This window comes from Triturus cristatus, chromosome 2_2 (assembly GCF_964204655.1).
Source record: "Triturus cristatus chromosome 2_2, aTriCri1.1, whole genome shotgun sequence".
In the NCBI taxonomy this organism is placed as follows: domain Eukaryota; kingdom Metazoa; phylum Chordata; class Amphibia; order Caudata; family Salamandridae; genus Triturus; species Triturus cristatus.
In genome coordinates this window covers 207,637,492-207,658,764 of record NC_140582.1, presented here as the reverse complement: position 1 = coordinate 207,658,764, position 21,273 = coordinate 207,637,492, and the positions used below count along the sequence as shown (strand labels likewise).

The following is a 21,273-nucleotide window of genomic DNA, read 5'->3' as shown; positions in this document are numbered from 1 at the left end:
GCCCACAAGTGTACCTCGTACAAGCACAATGGACTTTTGTACTAATATTCGCAAACACAGAAGAACAGAAAGAAAGAAAAAGCAGCACACAGCAGGCAATCCGATACAGCATTATTCATAAGTGGCAGCTATTATCCATTCCCGGCCTGGCTGGAAAGGACCACATGAAAGTGTGGGACCTGGAGGAGAGGATCACCTATAACTAGTTCATGGACCCTGGTCCCAGGTGGAAAACATGGTGCAAGAATGGGTGGTATGCAACAAGCTCTTCTGTGATCCAATATAATCCTATAGACCAGGGAGGAGTGCGCCACCTGTCACCCACTGCTTGCCCTGTACCCCCATTTGGGGTAAAAGGTCACAAGGAAAGTTGACAACTACCTTGCATGTTTCTTGTTTTGTAAGCTTCCCATTGCCCTTGGGTAAGGTGAGAAGGGGTGGGGGCATTATATTATTCTTACCTCTAGGCAAGCTGTCGGGCATTAGAAATCACACAACCCCCCTTCGACTTTGGAAGGTCAGGGGCAGACTATTTAGAGACCACAACTACTTCCTCCATTGCCAAAGGGCAGGACTAAAGTCCTCAACATCTTCAATCATTTAAAAATAAATAAAAATAAATTCCCTAAGTGCATGAGCTTAGCAAAACATTTTTTATTGTATTTCGTTAAAATGAGCCCGTAGATTCAAGGTGTTAAAAAAAACACCTCATTAACCATGGGCTCACATTTTCTTTTTTTTTTTTTAAATATCTTGCAAACTTCAGGACAGACTAAAAAAAAGCCACTGTCAAAGCCAATAGGCTAGTTTGTATTTTAAGTTACAAGCGATACCTATTGGGTTTCTCAATCTTGTAGTCTAGGGGAGCTGGAGAATTAGAGGACAGAGGGGCTTGCAACAGAAGAAAGCACAAACAAGTGTTCTAGGGGAGGCAGGTGACATACAGTGGCTAGAGTGAGCGCAAGGGCACACAAAGGAATTGCGGGCCACAAGCTCGGGGACAGGGGTACACAGAGGTGCTGCAGCATTCTATGGAAACGTCTAAGGGAGGTGAGATGTCCAAAATGCAGCGGGGGCGCTCAGAGGGCCTCTAAGGGGCAGTTGGGTGGCACATAGAAAGAAGGCTGTGGGCAGGTGGGGAGGCACACAGACAGCCAACACAGGAGGACAGTGGGCACACAGGAGCTGCAGGGTGGATGTGGGCACATACAAGGACAGCTGAGGGAGGAGCACCGTCCGGCTCGCGCACTCTGCCAGGGGCCTGCACGCCACACGTCCACACACACGTCCACACACACGTCACACGTCCACATACACGCCATGCGTCCACACACACACACACCGTCATACGTCCACACACACACACCGTCATACATCCACACACACGCGCCATGTGTCCACACACACACGCGCCATGTGTCCACACACACACGCGCGCCATGTGTCCACACACACACGCGCGCCATGTGTCCACACACACACGCGCGCCATGTGTCCACACACGCGCCATGTGTCCACACACACACGCGCCATGTGTCCACACACACACGCGCCATGTGTCCACACACACGCGCCATGTGTCCACACACACACGCGCCATGTGTCCACACACACACGCGCCATGTGTCCACACACACACGCGCCATGTGTCCACACACACACGCGCCATGTGTCCACACACACACGCGCCATGTGTCCACACACACACGCGCCATGTGTCCACACACACACGCGCCATGTGTCCACACACACACACGCGCCATGTGTCCACACACACACACGCGCCATGTGTCCACACGCGCCATGCGTCCACACGCGCCATGCATCCACACACGCCATGCATCCACACACACACACACGCCAAGCGTCCACACATGCCATACGTCCACACACACCGTCATACGTCCACACACCGTCATACTTCCACACACCGTCATATTTCCACACACCGTCATACTTCCACACTCCGTCATACGTCCACACACACACAGTCATACGTCCACACACACACACACCATCATACGTTCACACACACACAGTCATATGTCCACACACACACCGTCATACACAGTCATACGTCTACACACACACACTGTCATACGTCCACACACACCGTCATATGTCCACACACACCCGCCATGCGTTCACACACACACACACACGCCATGCATCCACACACACACCATGCGTCCACATACACACCGTCATATGTCCACACACACACAGTCATACGTCCACACACACAGTCATACGTCCACACACACACAGTCATACGTCCACACACACACACCGTCATATGTCCACACACACACCGTCATACACCGTCATACGTCCACGCACACACCGTCATACGTCCACGCACACACCGTCATACGTCCACGCACACACCGTCATACGTCCACGCACACACACCGTCATACGTCCACACACACACCGTCATACGTCCACGCACACACCGTGATACGTCCACGCACACACCGTCATACGTCTACAGACACACACCGTCATACGTCCACACACACACACACACACACACACACCGTCATACGTCCACACACACACCGTCATACGTCCACACACACCGTCATACGTCCACACACACACACCGTCATACGTCCACACACACACACCGTCATACGTCCACACACACACACACACAGTCATACGTCCACACACACACACACTGTCATACGTCCACGCACACACACCCTGTCATACGTCCACGCACACACGCGCCATACGTCCACGCACACACGCGCCATGTGTCCACACACGCGCCATGTGTCCACACACGCGCCATGTGTCCACACACGCGCCATGTGTCCACACACGCACCATGCGTACACACGCCATGCGTCCACACACACACCGTCATACGTCCACACACACCGTCATATGTCCACACACACACGCCATGCGTTCACACACACACACGCGCCATGCGTTCACACACACACACGCGCCATGCATCCACACACGCGCCATGCATCCACACACACGCGCCATGCATCCACACACACGCGCCATGCATCCACACACACACCATGCGTCCACATACACACCGTCATACGTCCACACACACACGTCATACGTCCACACACAGTCATACGTCCACACACACACCGTCATATGTCCACGCACACACCGTCATACGTCCACACACACTGTCATACGTCCACACACACCGTCATACGTCCACACACACCGTCATACGTCCACACACACCGTCATACGTCCACACACACCGTCATACGTCCACACACACCGTCATACGTCCACACACACCGTCATACGTCCACACACACCGTCATACGTCCACACACACCGTCATACGTCCACACACACCGTCATACGTCCACACACACCGTCATACGTCCACACACACCGTCATACGTCCACACACACCGTCATACATCCACACACACCGTCATACGTCCACACACACACCGTCATACGTCCACACACACACCGTCATACGTCCACACACACACACACCGTCATACGTCCACACACACACACACCGTCATACGTCCACACACACCGTCATACACACACACACACACCGTCATATGTCCACACACACTGTCATACGTCCACGCACACACACAGTCATACGTCCACACACACAGTCATATGTCCACACACACCGTCATACGTCCACACACACCGTCATACGTCCACACACTGTCATACGTCCACACACACCGTCATACGTCCACACACACACACACACCGTCATACGTCCACACACACTGTCATACACACACACACACACACACAGTCATATGTCCACACACACCGTCATACGTCCACGCACACACACACACCGTCATACGTCCACGCACACACACCGTCATACGTCCACGCACACACACACACACACCGTCATACGTCCACGCACACACACACCGTCATACGTCCACGCACACACACACCGTCATACGTACACGCACACACACACCGTCATACGTCCACGCCAACACGCGCCATGTGTCCACACGCACACACGCGCCATGTGTCCACACGCACACGCGCCATGTGTCCACACGTACCATGCGTACACACGCCATGCATCTACACACACACGCCAAGCGTCCACACACACGCCAAGCGTCCACACACACGCCAAGCATCCACACACACCAAGCATCCACACACACCAAGCATCCACACACACGCCAAGCATCCACACACACGCCAAGCATCCACACACACGCCAAGCATCCACACACACGCCAAGCATCCACACACACGCCAAGCATCCACACACACGCCAAGCATCCACACACACGCCATACGTCCACACACACGCCATACGTCCACACACACGCCATACGTCCACACATGCCATACGTCCACACATGCCATACGTCCACACATGCCATACGTCCACACATGCCATACGTCCACACATGCCATACGTCCACACATGCCATACGTCCACACATGCCATACGTCCACACACACCGTCATACATCCACACACACCGTCATACGTCCACACACACGTGTCCACACGCCATGTGTCCACACACACACGCCATGCGTTCACACACACACACACGCCATGCGTTCACACACACACACACGCCATGCGTTCACACACACACACACACGCCATGCGTTCACACACACACAATGCGTCCACACACACACAGTCATTCGTCCACACACACACACCGCCATACGTCCACACACACACACCGCCATACGTCCACACACACACACCGCCATACGTCCACACACACACACCGCCATACGTCCACACACAGCCATACGTCCACACACACCGCCATACGTCCACACACACACCGCCATACGTCCCCACACACACCGCCATACGTCCCCACACACACCGCCATACGTCCCCACACACACCGCCATACGTCCACACACACACCGCCATACGTCCACACACACACCGCCATACGTCCACACACACACTGCCATACGTCCACACACACACCGCCATACGTCCACACACACACCGCCATACGTCCACACACACACCGCCATACGTCCACACACACACCGCCATACGTCCACACACACACCGCCATACGTCCACACACACACCGCCATACGTCCACACACACACCGCCATACGTCCACACACACACCGCCATACGTCCACACACACCGCCATACGTCCACACACACCGCCATATGTCCACACACACCGCCATATGTCCACACACACCGCCATACGTCCACACACACCGCCATACGTCCACACACCGCCATACGTCCACACACCGCTATACGTCCACACACACACACCGCCATACATCCACACACACACACACCGCCATACGTCCACACACACACACCGCCATACGTCCACACACACACACCGCCATACGTCCACACACACACACCGCCATACGTCCACACACACACACCGCCATACGTCCACACACACACACACACAGCCATACGTCCACACACACAGCTATACGTTCACACACACTGCCATATGACCACACACACACGCCGTCAAACACACACACACCGTCATACATCCACACACAGTCATAGGTCCACACACTCACACCGCTATACGTCCACACACACACCGCTATACATCCACACACACACACCGCCATACGTCCACAAGCACACACCGCCATACGTCCACACACACACCGCCATACGTCCACACACACACACCGCTATACGTCCACACACACACACCGCTATACGTCCACACACACACACCGCCATACGTCCACACACACACACACCGCCATACATCCACACACACACCGCCATACGTCCACACACACACACACACACAGCCATACGTCCACACACACCGCCATACGTCCACACACACCGCCATATGTCCACACACACCGCCATATGTCCACACACACCGCCATACGTCCACACACACCGCCATACGTCCACACACCGCCATACGTCCACACACACACACCGCTATACGTTCACACACACACTGCCATATGACCACACACACACACGCCGTCAAACACACACACACACACACCGTCATACATCCACACACAGTCATAGGTCCACACACTCACACACAGTCATAGGTCCACACACTCACACACACCGCCATAGGTCCACACACACACACACACACCGCCATAGGTCCACACACACACACACACCGCCATAGGTCCACACACACACACACCGCCATAGGTCCACACACACACACACACACCGCCATAGGTCCACACACACACACACACACACACACACACACACCGCCATAGGTCCACACACACACACACACCGCCATAGGTCCACACACACACCGCCATAGGTCCACACACACACACACACCGCCATAGGTCCACACACACCGCCATAGGTCCACACACACCGCCATAGGTCCACACACACCGCCATAGGTCCACACACACACACACCGCCATAGGTCCACACACACACACACCGCCATAGGTCCACACACACACACCGCCATAGGTCCACACACACACACACCGCCATAGGTCCACACACACACACACACCGCCATAGGTCCACACACACACACACACCGCCATAGGTCCACACACACACACACACACCGCCATAGGTCCACACACACACCGCCATAGGTCCACACACACACCGCCATAGGTCCACACACACACCGCCATAGGTCCACACACACACCGCCATAGGTCCACACACACACCGCCATAGGTCCACACACACACCGCCATAGGTCCACACACACACCGCCATAGGTCCACACACACACCGCCATAGGTCCACACACACACACTGCCATAGGTCCACACACACACACTGCCATAGGTCCACACACACACACTGCCATAGGTCCACACACACACACTGCCATAGGTCCACACACACACACTGCCATAGGTCCACACACACACACCACCATAGGTCCACACACACACACCGCCATAGGTCCACACACACACACCGCCATAGGTCCACACACACACCGCCATAGGTCCACACACACACTGCCATAGGTCCACACACACCGTCATACATCCACACACACATTCATGCGACCACACACACCGTCATATGACCACACACACACCGTCATATGACCACACACACACAGTCATATGACCACATACCGTCATACACCCACACACACCGTCATATGCCCACACACACACCGTCATATGCCCACACACACCATCATATGCCCACACACACCATCATATGCCCACACACACCATCATATGCCCACACACACGCCCACACACACCGACATACGCCCACACACACCGTCATATGCCAACACACACACCATCATACGACCACACACACCGTCATACGCCCACACACACACACACCGTCATGACCAGACACACACTGTCATATGACCACACACAAACTGTCATACGACCACACACACACTGTCATACGACCACACACACACTGTCATACGACATACAGTCATACGACCACCCATCACACACTATCATATACCCACACATACAGACCCTATCTTCCATCCACCCACACACACACACCTACCCCACTCCAACACAGCCTTCATCAGATGTTGAAACAATCCACATCAGACACCCACTATCATGCACCAACTCACTACAAATCCACTTTTGACTATAAATTGACAGGAAAAAGATACTAGAATTTTCAACTTTCCCTGTCCCACCTAGGCCATTATCTTGGGGGAAATGTAATGTTAAGACACAGATTGCTGGAAAGGTCTTGCATACCCACACTAACAGTATACTTCTTCCAGTCCCTTACATCAAACATCTCTTATATTTGTCTTGCTTACCTTTAAGAAAGACCACACATTTTTTTCAAAGTCTGTCTGGGATGCTTCTATCTTCTTCTGACAATACTCTGCAAAGCCGCCCTTACACACCACTTCTTGCAGCTGATCTGAGCGGTTCAGGAACTCCTTCTCCGTGACCACCTGGCTGACATACACACGGAAGTGCTGCTGTACAGCCTGTGTATGCTGCTGCTGTTGTGGGAGCTTCTCATTCTCAAATGTAACCAATTTCCCACCAAACTATAAATGAAAAAAAAAAAAGATTTATACAAGCTGCCATGATGAAAGATGTCAGCTTGTGGAACATTTTATAAGTGGTAAACCTGGAATATAGAAAAGCTACACATCAGCTACAATGCCCTACATATTTCTGTCAATATAAAACTCAATGCAGTGTTCAAGTTCGAAATTGCTCACTACTGCTAAAAACTACAGCCATTGAAGATTTGTGCTTAGCATTTCATGTGTTATTTAACAAACTGTGGCATAGAAGAAACCACAGTATTGACTGTTTGAAAGGTACACAAAAGAGTGGAAAAAATAAATACCAAATGGTGATGAATAAAGCAGTTTCACATGTCACACCTCTCATGCATGTCCTTCACTGTATTGTACATGAACACTCTAAAGCTGCTTGTCCTTTGTGTGAAGCGGATACACTATGGAGAAACCCTAAAGCTGAGCAACCCTTTTCAACCTTTCTCTTCTGTGAATAAGCAAAGAAATATAAAGTAGGAACAAATGCTGAAGCTATAACAAAAAGAAAAACTCACTTAATGGCATGGGCGCATAAAGTACCAATAAGTCATTCTAGAATTTAGACGAGCATTCATTTATGCCGGCCTCATGGCTTATTACAAAAGTGCAATACTGTTAAATAAAATGAACTCAATAAATACAACAGGACACGGAAATATTCTACTATACGAATCTGCTAGCATAGGACATTATTCCATGCAAACAAAGTGTAAATGGGACCAAAATTTTATTTAAATACTAAGAATCTGAGGCTAGCCAACAGAAAGAATATTATCTACAGCAATGTTACCACTGTATAACAGTGAAGCATACATAGATTACACAAGTTATTACCATAGAACATTGCTCTAGTTTCTTGTAGATTGTGACAAAAGATAAAACCTTGTGTACATATTTTTTTTAGCAGAATGCCTTGCTCACCTTCCCACATGATTGCCTATTTTAGGGAGACAAGGTCCAATTGTTTTCTTAAGCTTTGATGAGATTTTGCAAGCTTTACATTTTTTCTGATATTCTGTGTCACCGAGTCAGTTTACGGAAGACACAGGTTGGATATAACAATCAAACAAATGCACCCTGTTAATCACAGACAAGCTTGTCTGCTGCAGGTCTTGCCACCACAAGCGTCCAGAAAACAAGCTGTGGCAGGATCTTAGTAAAAAGAGATGCTTTCAGATGGGAGCTATTTACGTTCACTCATTTCAATGTACTTACCAACAAAAGCCTAAAAATATGAACATTAACAAGACTACTACAAACAGGAATGAAAAGTGCAACCTATGATCGATTAGACGGGGGTCCATGTCTTCAAATGCTTCAGTGTTTTTTTAACTCTTCTACTCGATTCAACTATTTGGAAATGCGCTCTGTGCTATTCTTCATTAGCACTGTGGTTTACCGCACTATTCAAGTCGTGTAAGTGGGTTAGATCACTCACTTGAAAACTGCTGTACAAAAGCCAAAAACAAATGAAATTTAAAACAATGCAAATGAGGCAGACAAATTTAGTACATATTTCAGTGACATTCATTTTGTAACTAAAATGTGCTGTAAGACAAACTGCACCGGGACACTGGACATTAGGTTTTGCTGTCACCTAATCAAGATGGGAATAGGAGCTATAAACCACTTCCTTTCCTAGTGTTCACTGCTCTTAAGTAGAACACATGAAAATAGAATTGTCGGCTATGAATACAGGTCAAATGAATCAAATTAGTTGCACATGATCGGTTTTATCCAATTTCAAGTACAATCCTTAAGAGTTGATATGGCTACCTTACTGCAAACTCTCCTATTCACCTCCCACCAGATTAACAAACCTAGCAGTAAAATAAACTTACTGAAAAGGAAGCCCCAACAGGACGCCGAAGCCACTTTGGTGGTTTTTTCAATGGAGGAACAGTCATTTGCTGGGTCACTTTTTGGGGAATTTGCAGAGGAGGAAGTGCTTGCCCTGTACCAAAGGGATCCATGTTACCAAACGAGGAAGACAACTGAAAGAATTAAGACAAATTTATAAATCATACCAGCAGAACAAAGAAACCTGAGAAATGTCATATTTCAAGCCGACCGCCAATGGTTTTTACCTTATCAGCCTGGTTCTGGCTTAGGCAGTCTATACTTCCCCCCATGATAGAATAGATACTGATACGACCATCAAAGGAAGCAGCAGACAGCACAGCAGGGTTACGGGGGCACCACTGGATATCGAAGCACCACTGAGTGTTTGTTTGTAGCTCATATAACACCTGCAACAACAGAGACAATGTGGATAATTTCTCTTTGAAGGTCATTTGATGCAATTTAAGGACATACACTTTGATCTCTTAGGTTGAGCTCAAATATACCTAATCAGCTGTATACAGAGGCTATACCTACAAAAACATGCAAGAAAATACATACCTCTCCTGTGTTGGGATTACAGCAGATAATTTTTGCATCTTTTCCACAGCTGAGTAGGAGTTCTGGGTCAGCCATACTCCACGCAATGTTCAGTATACCCCTTAAATGAAAAGAAAACAAATTTCAACCAAAATCAAGATATCTAATCGGCAAATATTTTCAAAGTAATAATGCATATGCAAGTGGTTTTATGCACCAGAAGGAAGTGAACAGATTAGCAATTTCACATTCCCAAAACGGGGCTTTTTGAAGAAGTTAACAATTCTCTTGTCTTGCTTCACTCATAAAGCTTACATCTTTGGTTTGCTTTCTTCTCTTCCTACCGCCCCCTTTCAGGTCCCATCACAAATGAAAAGACTAGTCTAGTCTAGACCCTGATAATAAAGCTATAGAGAGGCACGATACACCTGCCACAAATCAGAAAAGTATGCATTTAAACTTTCGCAAAATGGATTTTTTTTTTTAATGCATTCCTCTATAATGAGATTATTGGATAAACTCCCAGCAAGCGTTCATGCTGAAGCAGAAGCTTGGCTAGAATGTCACAAGCCAACATTATTTCACTGACACTGTACCCACCATTCCCAGGTGGAACTCTCACCAGTAGCCGAAGTGACATGAATGGGTGATCACACCATCTTGCATGGTGATTCTACTCAACAAAGGTCATTGCGCCACCAGGCATGGCAAAAATGTCCACAGAACCAGTGGTGGACCACAATTAGCATCAAGGCCAGACTGGAAACCCAAAACAGCCCTGGCAATTTTGCCGGAGCAGCTTCGGGGGGAGTGCAAGTGTGAAGCACTTTGCTGCTTTTGTAACTGGGGGCCAATATTGTAGCTTCGCTACAAACCCTGCCCCAGTATCAAAACCACCCCACCGCTGCAAAACCTGCCTCCATCCTCCCAGCCTCCCGGGGAAATGCCCTTTGCCCACTACGGCCCTGATTAGCATCCTGTCTGAGTCAGATGGCTAAACACCATAACCTTTTCTGCATATTAGGGACCCAGTAAATGGAGCCGGACCGGAGCTCCAATGAAAAATGACCTCCCTTGAGCCCATCAACCCCCGCCCTCGTGTCCAAAGTTTTTAAACCCTTAATGCATGGTTTTTCAATTTGCTAGTCAGTTGCATCCCAAAATATATGTTTTAAGGGCTAAAAAAATTGTGCTTGGTGTAGGAAGCTGGCTCTCTATATAGTGGACCAAAGCGAGGTACACTGTGTAGAGATTAGAGGTAACCCTTATTGGTTTACAGAGGCACAAATTAGAACACTCAATGCTCTCTTTTGTGGTAGAGTGGGAAAGCAGTTAAGGCTTATCAGAGGGTAGTGCAAAGCATTTGTTGTACTCACATAGGCAATAAATGAGACTCTCACTCAAAGTATAAATCGGAGACCAATTTAGAAATATAGCTCTCATTTTTATATAAATTTTGATACCAAGAACTTCATGGTCATGTCATACATTTTTAAAATATTGAATTTTACAGGTAAGTAAAATGTTCACTTGAATGAGTCTTTACGTTTAATGCTTTCCTATGGGCGAAAAAGGTATACACAGTATACAATCACAATCAATCAATCAGTTTTCTCATAAAGCGCAACTAGTCACCCTTAAGGGTCTCAAGGTGCGGGTGTGGAGGGTCTGCAGTTCAGTTGAAGAGCCAGGTCTTGAGGTCCTTCCTGAATTGCAGCAGCAATTATGATTTCCTGCGGTGCAGAGGCAAGGAGTTCCTGGTCTTCGCACTGAGGTACAAGGTTCTTCCTCCAGCCGTGGTCTTGAGGATCCATGGGATGGTAGCCAAGGCCAGTTGAGAAGAACAGAGATGTCTGGTGGGAGTGTAGAAGGAGAGGCAGTGGTTGAGGTATGCAGAGGAGGTGAAGTTAATTCTTTTGTTGCTAGGTAGCCAGTAAAGGTCTCTCAGGTGGCTGGTGATGGGGCTGTGGCGTGGGATGTTCAGGATAAGTCTGGCGGAGGCGTTCTGGATGTTCTGCAGTTTCTTTAGGAGTTTCTGGGTGGTGCCGGCATAGAGTGTGTTGCCTTAGTAGAGTCTGCTCCCGACAAGCAAATGGGTGACTTTTTTCCTGGACTCGGTGAAACTTTACTCGAAGATCTTACAAAGCAGGCGGAGCGTGTGAAAGCAGGACGATGAATCGACGTGGATTTGATGGTTCATTGAGAGCAAGGAGTCCAGGATGATGCCGCAGTTTTGTGCGTGGTCCGTGTTTGTGTGGGAGGGACTGGTGGTGGTGTTCCGAGCGCTGCGGGGCACCAGGAGTGTGGATGATTTTGTAGCTGTCGGGGATGGCGGTTGCGATGTTTGGGGCTAAGGTGGGGTTCATCCACGTTTCGGTAAAGAAGGCGACGTCAGAGGAGAGGGAGTCGAGTAGGTCCCAGATCTCCATGGCGTGTAGGTGAACAGGCCTTGGGTGTTCTTTGGTGATGAGAGGTGGCAGGTGGTGGACCGTCCGGAGTTGAGTGCATGGAGGGGGTACTGGAGTAGTAGCAGTGGGTGGTCTGAGGACAAGGGTCCGTGGTACTGGGCGTGTTCCATGTGCGGATGGGCGCAGACAAGCTTGTCTATGGCGTGGCAGCGGCCGCCATCAAATTGAATTTGGGTGGTCTGGAAAGCTAGGAGGTAAGAAAATGGCAAGGGCGGCAGGGACGCGCAGCGGCAAAGGCACGGAAGGGATAAGAGGCACAAAAAAAGAGAAGAAATAAGAGAAAGTAAAGAGAAGCAATAATAGATAAAAGGAAGGTGAAAAAAGAGCTGAGGAGCATAAAGGAAGAATGCAAAAAACAGAGAGCAGAGCAGAGATGTTCTCTACTGGTCCACCAGGGATGATGTGCAGGTGGGGAGAGCCTCAAACTTAGAACCTGAAAGGGTCAGGGGGCAACAACTACCAGGCAGAGCAGTGCGGTGAGGGAAGGAGTTTACTGACAAGGTCAGTTAGATCGCTCCTTCATCGCGCAACGGCCGCCATTAAATAGTGTTTGGGGAGGGCTGAACAGCTGGGAGGCGAGAAGCAGGAAAACGGTGCTGGAGGTGGGGCGGGGCCACGGAAGGATGAGCAGCAGCAAGGGCACAGAAGGGAAAAAAGGCACAAAAAAGAGGAGCAGTAAAAGAAAGTTAAAAAAACAATAATGGATAAAATGAGGGTGAAAAAAGAGCAGAGGAGCAAAAAGGCAGAAAGCAGAAAAACAGAGGGGAGAGAGCAAAGCAAAGCTGCTCCCCACTGGCAGTAGGTTTCTGGGGACTGTTACAGGACTTAAGGTGGTAGAGGAGTACGGTCCAAGTACTACCAGCAGATAAGAGTTTATATGCCCTGGGGCGTCCGGGTCCAGAGGTGCTGTATGGGTTGGTAGCCTTATGCGCTACAGTAAAGGAGAGAACGGGGGCCATCTAAAAACAGGCTGCACAGGGGGACATGGGGACATGGGGACAAGTCCGGGAGCTTGTTTCACAAGGGTCCTGGGGGTAAGGAAGCATAGTCGGTTCCTGGTAACCCGGGCTGGTGTGCTCGGATGCGGCAGGGTTTGGTCAGCTGGGCTGGAACGTCGCAGGGCCTTGCGGTTCTCAGTCTTGCCAGTTGAGGGTGCAAATATCAGGACAGCTAGGACACTCTGGAAGTGGGTCTCTGCTGTGCTGACATCCCTCGATGGTTGCTCAGTCTTGGTGCGGTTGGAGTCCTGACTGGACTTAAAACAGGCCTTGGTTGCTGCAAGGGGTCCAGCGCCCATGGTAGTGGTGCTGTGCGAGTCTGGATGGCCCTGACATCTACTCGCTTGGAGAGATAGATCTAACCTTCAAGAGCAGGGTGATCTCTTCCTGGGCGGCTGCTGTGTCAGTACGACTGGGGAGCTGCAGTATGGTAAACCAGACTCTGCTGTTTTGGTGCCTGCGGATCGCAGGGGTGTAGCTCCCCTACTCCAAGGGAGATTACAGGCAGTTTGCGATGGGCTGGCACTCTACCTGGTTTCTTGGTAGAGGCTCAGCTGAAGGACGAGTCGGTTACTTCATGATTGTCTAGACTGGTGCAGGCAGAGTTTGGTGAAAACAGTCCAAAGGAAATATTCGCTTCTCATTTTCGCTGCTCATCTTTGTTCTCTTCTTCTGAATCCGTTGAATTTAAGTTCCTGGCATCAGGGGTGCACCTAAACACTCAATTTAGGGGAGTTAAGGGGAGTGACAGGTAGTAGACAATGGGCTACCTAACTTTAGGGTGACTACACCCCCCCATTTGACCTCTTCCTGTGGGACGTGGGAATAACCCAGAACCAGTGAGCCTAATTCCACCAAAAATCAAGATGGTGGACTTCCTGTTTTTGTGTTCACATCAGGTAGCCCACCTTAGGGGTGGAGCTAGCCTGATAAGGAACACTCCTCCTGACTAGCTAATTTTCCCACCTGTCCTGCTGCCAAATGGGCCCGGGGCAGGGGGTGGCATTTCTGGGGGAAGCCTGGGTCGCATATCAAAGGAGGCAGAGGGCTCTGAAGCCTCCTGCCTTGATATGCTCATTACTTAGCTATCCTGCTTGGAGGAGGTTACGACACCTTCGGTCGGAGCAGGCATGGTTTCTGCCCACAGAGAGCGTGGGCTCTCACGTGCAGGGAGTCACAAACCTGTCTGTGGTGGCAGACTGGTCTACATCAGTCAGCCCGTACTCTAGAGATGGTAGGTTACCAGTGGGCACCACTAAGATGCCCTCTGGGTTCATGTATTATTAAATCCATCCCTGGAATCACTGTGGGCTTATTAATATGAGATGTTTGATACAAAACATATTTAGTGTCAGTGAATTCATCATGTAGCTGGGGAACTGGTAAGAATTGAAATCGACATTACAGGGGCATATCTGCTCGTGCAGATATGTCCTCACATGTAATATAATGCACCCTACCTGTAAGGCCTGCTGTAGGGGTGACTTACATATACTGCATGCAGTGTCTGTAGGGATGGCACTCGGGGTGGGCCATGTCATGTCTTCACTTTTGTTAGCACCATGTCACACAGCCTACAATGGCAGTCTGCATGAGTTTGGTGGTGGGTCCCCTAGGGTGGCATAATACATGCTGCAGCCCTTTGGACCCTCTTTAGTCTCCCTGCCCTACGTACCAGGGGTATCATTTAGTAGAGACTTACAGGGGGGAACTAAAGGTATTACCAATTGGGGGACAATTGTATAGTTTTAGGGAAAGAGATCTGGCACTGGGGACCAGAACAACAGGAACCAAGTGAACCTTTGTCAAAATGCATCAAATGCTAGGCAAAAGGTGGGGATGACCATGTACAAAAGGGGCACTTTCCTACACTAGGGTCACTAAATTCTGATGATTTCAGGGAACCATCAGAGTCTGTAACTACTGGGGCAATATGCTGGATTGTAATTGTATATAACTGATTTTTTTTACAACTGTGTTTATATTTAAACTGTATTAATTGTTTTTAAGGAAAATCATTCAAGAATAACTGGGTTTTCCTTTCAGTATTGAGGCCCAGATTTCACTTTTATGTTTATACTACACATTTGCAATGGTTTAATTAACCCTGCAAATAAAGATTTACTTACTTTCTTATAAGATAATGAGCCTTTATTCTTAAATACATTGAAGAGATGGGACTGTGATTTGTGAACAATGAAAATGTGTGAAATGAACTAAACAAACTGGGAAATGTGCACAAAGGAGGTTAAGTGTGTTAGAAGGGGATCGTATCACAATTCAAATGCATGACCACAGGATTAAGACAAAATAATCACTGTCCCAAGTCTTAAAGCTGTGCTGACGTCCATTCAGATGCATTCCACGAAACTAGAACTTATCCACAAACACCTTTACATTTATTTACAGAACAAAGTGGCAATTTGGTCAGCTACAAGTATATTCCAACCCCTGCCTACCTTAACACTTTAGACAGCAGCTTCTTATCAATTTCCAGCAATTTCTTGGTTCAAAAAGTGATTTTTTTCAGATGAGTGACCAACTAGTCATCAACACTTGTCAATAGTAGAACTAATGTATCAAGTGAATGCAGAGTAATATCTCATTAAATCAAGGTAATATGTACTAACAAAATATCTGTGGGATTATCTCGGAGGTAAGAGAAATGTTCGTATTCCTTACAGAATTAAAAGCCACATCACAGCAACAGGCTTATAAGTAGATCAGGGTAAGGAGGCATATTACACTGCTTCACTCTTCACAGTTGAATATAAAGTCGAAAATGGAGGATAAATACCAATAGAAATCAATACAAATAGTTTGTAGAGATTTATAGCTCAAGCTGTCACACTGATGAGAGAAATGCCCACAGAACTTTACGAAAAAGCATACCTTGTGTGGTTTTCCATAACACGCAGTGGGGATGAAGCAAACCGGAGATCCCACATCTGTATCACAGGAAGACGGTCATCCTCAGACGCAAGAACCAACTGGGTTGCTACGTCAGGATGCCATTCCATGCCAGAACAATGCATCTGAAAGGTGAGATAAACACGGACGGTAATCAAAGTCGTAGAAAGTATACTAAACAAGTGAAGTTTGGCATGGTAAACCATCCATGCCAAAGCATGATTTTTGAATCTGGACAAACAATTTAACTACAACAGTATGCCCTTCTGAATAATTTGGATCGTAAACTGTGCTGATCATTGGAGCACTGCCTAATGAATTTAGCATTAGAATCGGACTAAATGGTTTGAGTGCATCATTTATGTTCTTGATGGCAACACAAATTATCTTATAAAATCTCAAAGCATTTCTTCTGGGCATTCTCATTTAAAGATGTATATCTAAAGATATATTTTATTAAAACATGATCCTCTTTATAGACGTTGCCAAAAATAACAAGCCTGGTGGGCACATAACCTTGTGAATAAAGAGAATGCAATAACCACAAAATGAATTTATGCTTTATAAACCATCTGATCCTCATTATCAGTAGACAGCAAACAGATAAATAAAAAATATACATCAATCTATAGCCTTTTAGAGTTTCCTCAGGCTCTCATTGGGTAACAGCAAAAGTAAAGTCTGAAAGAAGTATAGATAACAAAGTGAGGTAACACTTCCTAAGCCCCTAACCATTCCGCGAATCCCAGTAGAAGACAGGGAGGCCCTGGACGAAAATATAGTGTCCGCACATGTCGCCCATGCAATTCGCGCCCTAGCGCGCAATAAAGCCCCGGGCATGGACGGATTCCCACTAGAGTACTACAGTACATTCTCAAGTCAACTGGTCCCCCCAATAGTAGACATGTATGAAGACGCACTGGAACGGGGTTAACTGCCGGGATAACTTAGAGAGTCAGTTCTGGTGGTGTTCCCAAAACCGGCTCCCTGCCTTGTACAGGCCAATAACACTGCTGAATGCAGACTGCAAAATAATGGGGAAAATTCTGGTGGACCGGTATTCCCAAGTCCTGCCCCCACTGATCCACCCAGATCAGTGTGGGTTCGTCCCAGGGTGCAACACGTCCCAGAACTTACATAGGCTGTTCCATATACAGGACAGAGCAGGTCCCCAGTTCCCAAGAGCGGCGTGTCTAATTTTCGATCTAGAGAAAGCCTTTGACACCTTCCTATGGCCCTATCTGTTTGCCGTTCTCCAACGGAATGACGTGGGTCCGACCCTACTCGTGTACACACGACTCCTATAGACGAACCTCACGACAAGGGTACGACTGGGCAAAAATATCTCTGCCCCATTCCGGGTAGAGAAGGGTACATGCCAAGGGTGTCCACTCTCCCTGTTACTATTTGCTCTGGCAATAGAACCCTTGGCAATATGGATGCGTCGGGAGGGAGAAGCCTGGGGTATTCCGAAAGCTGGCACAGTCCACAGCGTATCATTCTACGCGGACGACCTGCTCATATACGTACGTGACATAGCATCCGACTTGACCCCAATATGGACAGTGCTACGGGAGTTCGCAGATGTTTCAAGCCTCAGAGTCAACTGGGACAAATCCACGATCTACCTTAGCCCACACCTAGCCCCCTTTGACATTACAATAGGGGATCAGAGAGTCGCCAGGAGCAATGAAGCACCTCGGTACCTTGGAATTCGACTGTACCATTCTCCGAGCGTCACTTACGAAGGGAACCACCATATGGCGCTGGCAGGCATAAGAGCGACAGAGAACTTCAGGAGGACGCTACCCCTGGCCCCCACCGGGCGTTTGGCTCTAGCCAAAATGATTTTTTGGGGAAAAACATTACACCGCCCAAACCCTACAAGTATGGACACACAGCTCACTGACTGAGTGGGAATCCCTCTTTGAGGAAGGACAATTGAGACCCTACGAACAGCCAGTAGAAGAATACAAACCCCCTCTCCCCCCCTCCCCCCCCCCCCAGGACAATTTCTATTGCATAGACGACTTTTAGCTAGTAGCCGCCCGTTTTGGGACCCAGTGGAGGGAGAACCGCCGACACATCTAGTAATACACACCATACTACATATGGGGGCGGGCAGACATCTTGTCACATGGCTGTACAAAGCCATTCGGGAACTACTACTCAAGCCGCTGACTTCACTGCGGCAGACATGGGAGTAGGACCTAGATCGGCCACTGCACGACAAAGAATGGGTGCAGGCTATAGAATACCCTAAAAAATACTCCAGAAACACGCGATTCAAAAACATACAATTTAATATCTTATACAGGGCATACTTAACGCCTGAACGACTGCAGCGCTTCTACCCAGATACACAGTTTCTCTGTCCCAGATGCCAGGCTCCTGCAGCGGACTTTAAACACATGTTCTGGGGGTGCCCTACACTGCAACAATACTGGAACTACATCCATGAAGCGCTACATGCAACCACAAACATTCCCGGGGTCAATACATGGGAGGCCTGCGCGCAAGGAGTGTTCAGGAGATGGAAAACTGATAAAGCGCCCCTTTTACTACTCCTGGCGAAGAAAGCTATAGCCATGCACTGCCGAACCCCGGGGGGGACCCCCAGTGGAGGCCTGGGTGGGAGCAGTCAAAAAGTGGGGCGCAGCGGAAGAGGATACGATCCGGGACGAAGAAGCAAAGGGAACGAGCAAACACCACATATCCATGGAATGGGCGCACATACTATACCAGTTCTGTCAGCAAACCACACGAGCGGAGCCAGCCAAGGCATCCCATGCCCAGACAACATCCGACACACCAATAGGACCAGATGATAGATGCAGCGAGTCAGAACACACACATATCGGAGATGCCCTATCACAGTCCTCGCCTTAGAAGCATAGCACAGGGGAAGTAGTCGAGCCCTTACCCACGCATCAAGAGTCGCCAGCCGCCAAGTAGCCACACACAACTACATAGAGGACCTACTCCCCCCCCTCCCATCTGCACATACCCTCCCTCCCCGCTGACCCCAAACCAGTACCCCAGTTCAATGCCCATATTTTAAGTTAAGGATACCAGCCAGCAGCATAGATAACGTCATTAGGGGGCAGGGAACGTTGCCTAATTACTCGGGCAGAATACTATGGCTCCCACAAGTACCATGGGTAGACGTAGCTCCACGACCAAGCTATAGGCCTACAGGCATATCCCAGGACATATACGGAAGTTGTAGATGGCCTCAACATGTTTGTAACACCGGGACTGTAAGGATATACAGTGGCAGCTAAGAAAGATAGTATCCACCAATGTACACTCAAGGGCCCAAACTGTCTCCGTCTACCTATGTATGTAACTCAAGAATGAAACATTTTATGCTTCACTGTATCTAAAGTGTTAAAACCTAATTAAAAAAAATCTAAAAAAAAAAAAAAGATAAAGTGAGGTGAACATTTTGGCTGCTGCAATCCTTCTGCACCAGAGGATGCCCAGTGTACCAGGAGTGCAGGTCTTGCTGCACAGGAAAGTCTAGTTTACTTGTACCATCAATCAGTCATTGGGGTAATATGTAACCCCAGACATACATTGGCTTCTGTGGTACATTGAGCGAATTTATCTGGTCTTCGAACAAAGACAAAAAATAATGTTTATATAGAAGTCGGATACCGTTCTAGAACTCTCGAGTTCCTTCATCAATGCGAGATGGAGTTCACTGGGTCATTCACTGACAACAGATCATCTGCATACATCATGAGAGTGTATTGCAACACACTCAATTTTGACTCCTTATAATTTAACGTTTCTGGCCACTAAATGTGAAACGCTCCATATTGTTCAGCGTGAAACAAGCAGGAAAGGGTAATACTCCTTCGTAGTATCTCTCTGGAATTTTACATTTAGGCATTGATATGAACCAAGCCTGTCTGGCCTTCATATTCACAGTAAGTCCATTGCCTGGAAACCTCCTCCTTATCCTGAACACCTCAATTTTCTCCCCCAAGATACTGCAAGTCAACATGGTTAAGTGTATTCTCCAGGACTAATGATAGAAGTACAGCCCTCTTCTGCATGCTTTTGATACTGTCAATTATGAGAATGACCCAGAAGTGTAACGCAGGACTCTGTGGCAACCCAAACCCTATAGGGGTCTGCCACCATTCAGAGGCCCACCCATTGAACCCAAGATCAAGACTCAGGGGGCCCTCATTACATTCCACAGAGGAGCCCCATCATTCTCCATTATGCCACTGGAATCACCCTCTTTGTATTGTCCCCACAGTTACTTCCAGGAACCAACCTGGAATGAGGAGGGTCTACTAATCCCAGCAAACCTTCCCCAGTTTTGTTACCAATTTTTCCGCCAATAGCTGCAAGTCCAAACTGTAGAAAGCTGGCTCTCTATATGCTATATCAAAGTAAAGTATAGTGTGCACAGAGGCCAGTGGAACCCCAAAGGTAGGCAGAGGTAAAAGTAAATAATAACTTCC

General features: G+C 48.4%; 1 protein-coding gene across 26 annotated transcripts in view; it reads right to left on the bottom strand.

The window, feature by feature from the left end:
• The window catches only part of SEC31A (SEC31 homolog A, COPII component), a 350,984-nt gene that overhangs the window by 159,335 nt on the left and 170,376 nt on the right, over nt 1–21,273 (bottom strand). For all 26 annotated transcript variants that reach the window (XM_085641210.1, XM_085641201.1, XM_085641203.1 and 23 more), the window contains exons 7-11: nt 16,775–16,917; nt 10,438–10,537; nt 10,122–10,283; nt 9,876–10,028; nt 7,777–8,016 (exon numbers count right to left, since the gene is read on the bottom strand). In XM_085641210.1, coding sequence (XP_085497336.1) covers nt 7,777–8,016; nt 9,876–10,028; nt 10,122–10,283; nt 10,438–10,537; nt 16,775–16,917 — 798 coding nt within the window. The remainder of the gene's footprint in view (nt 1–7,776; nt 8,017–9,875; nt 10,029–10,121; nt 10,284–10,437; nt 10,538–16,774; nt 16,918–21,273) is intronic.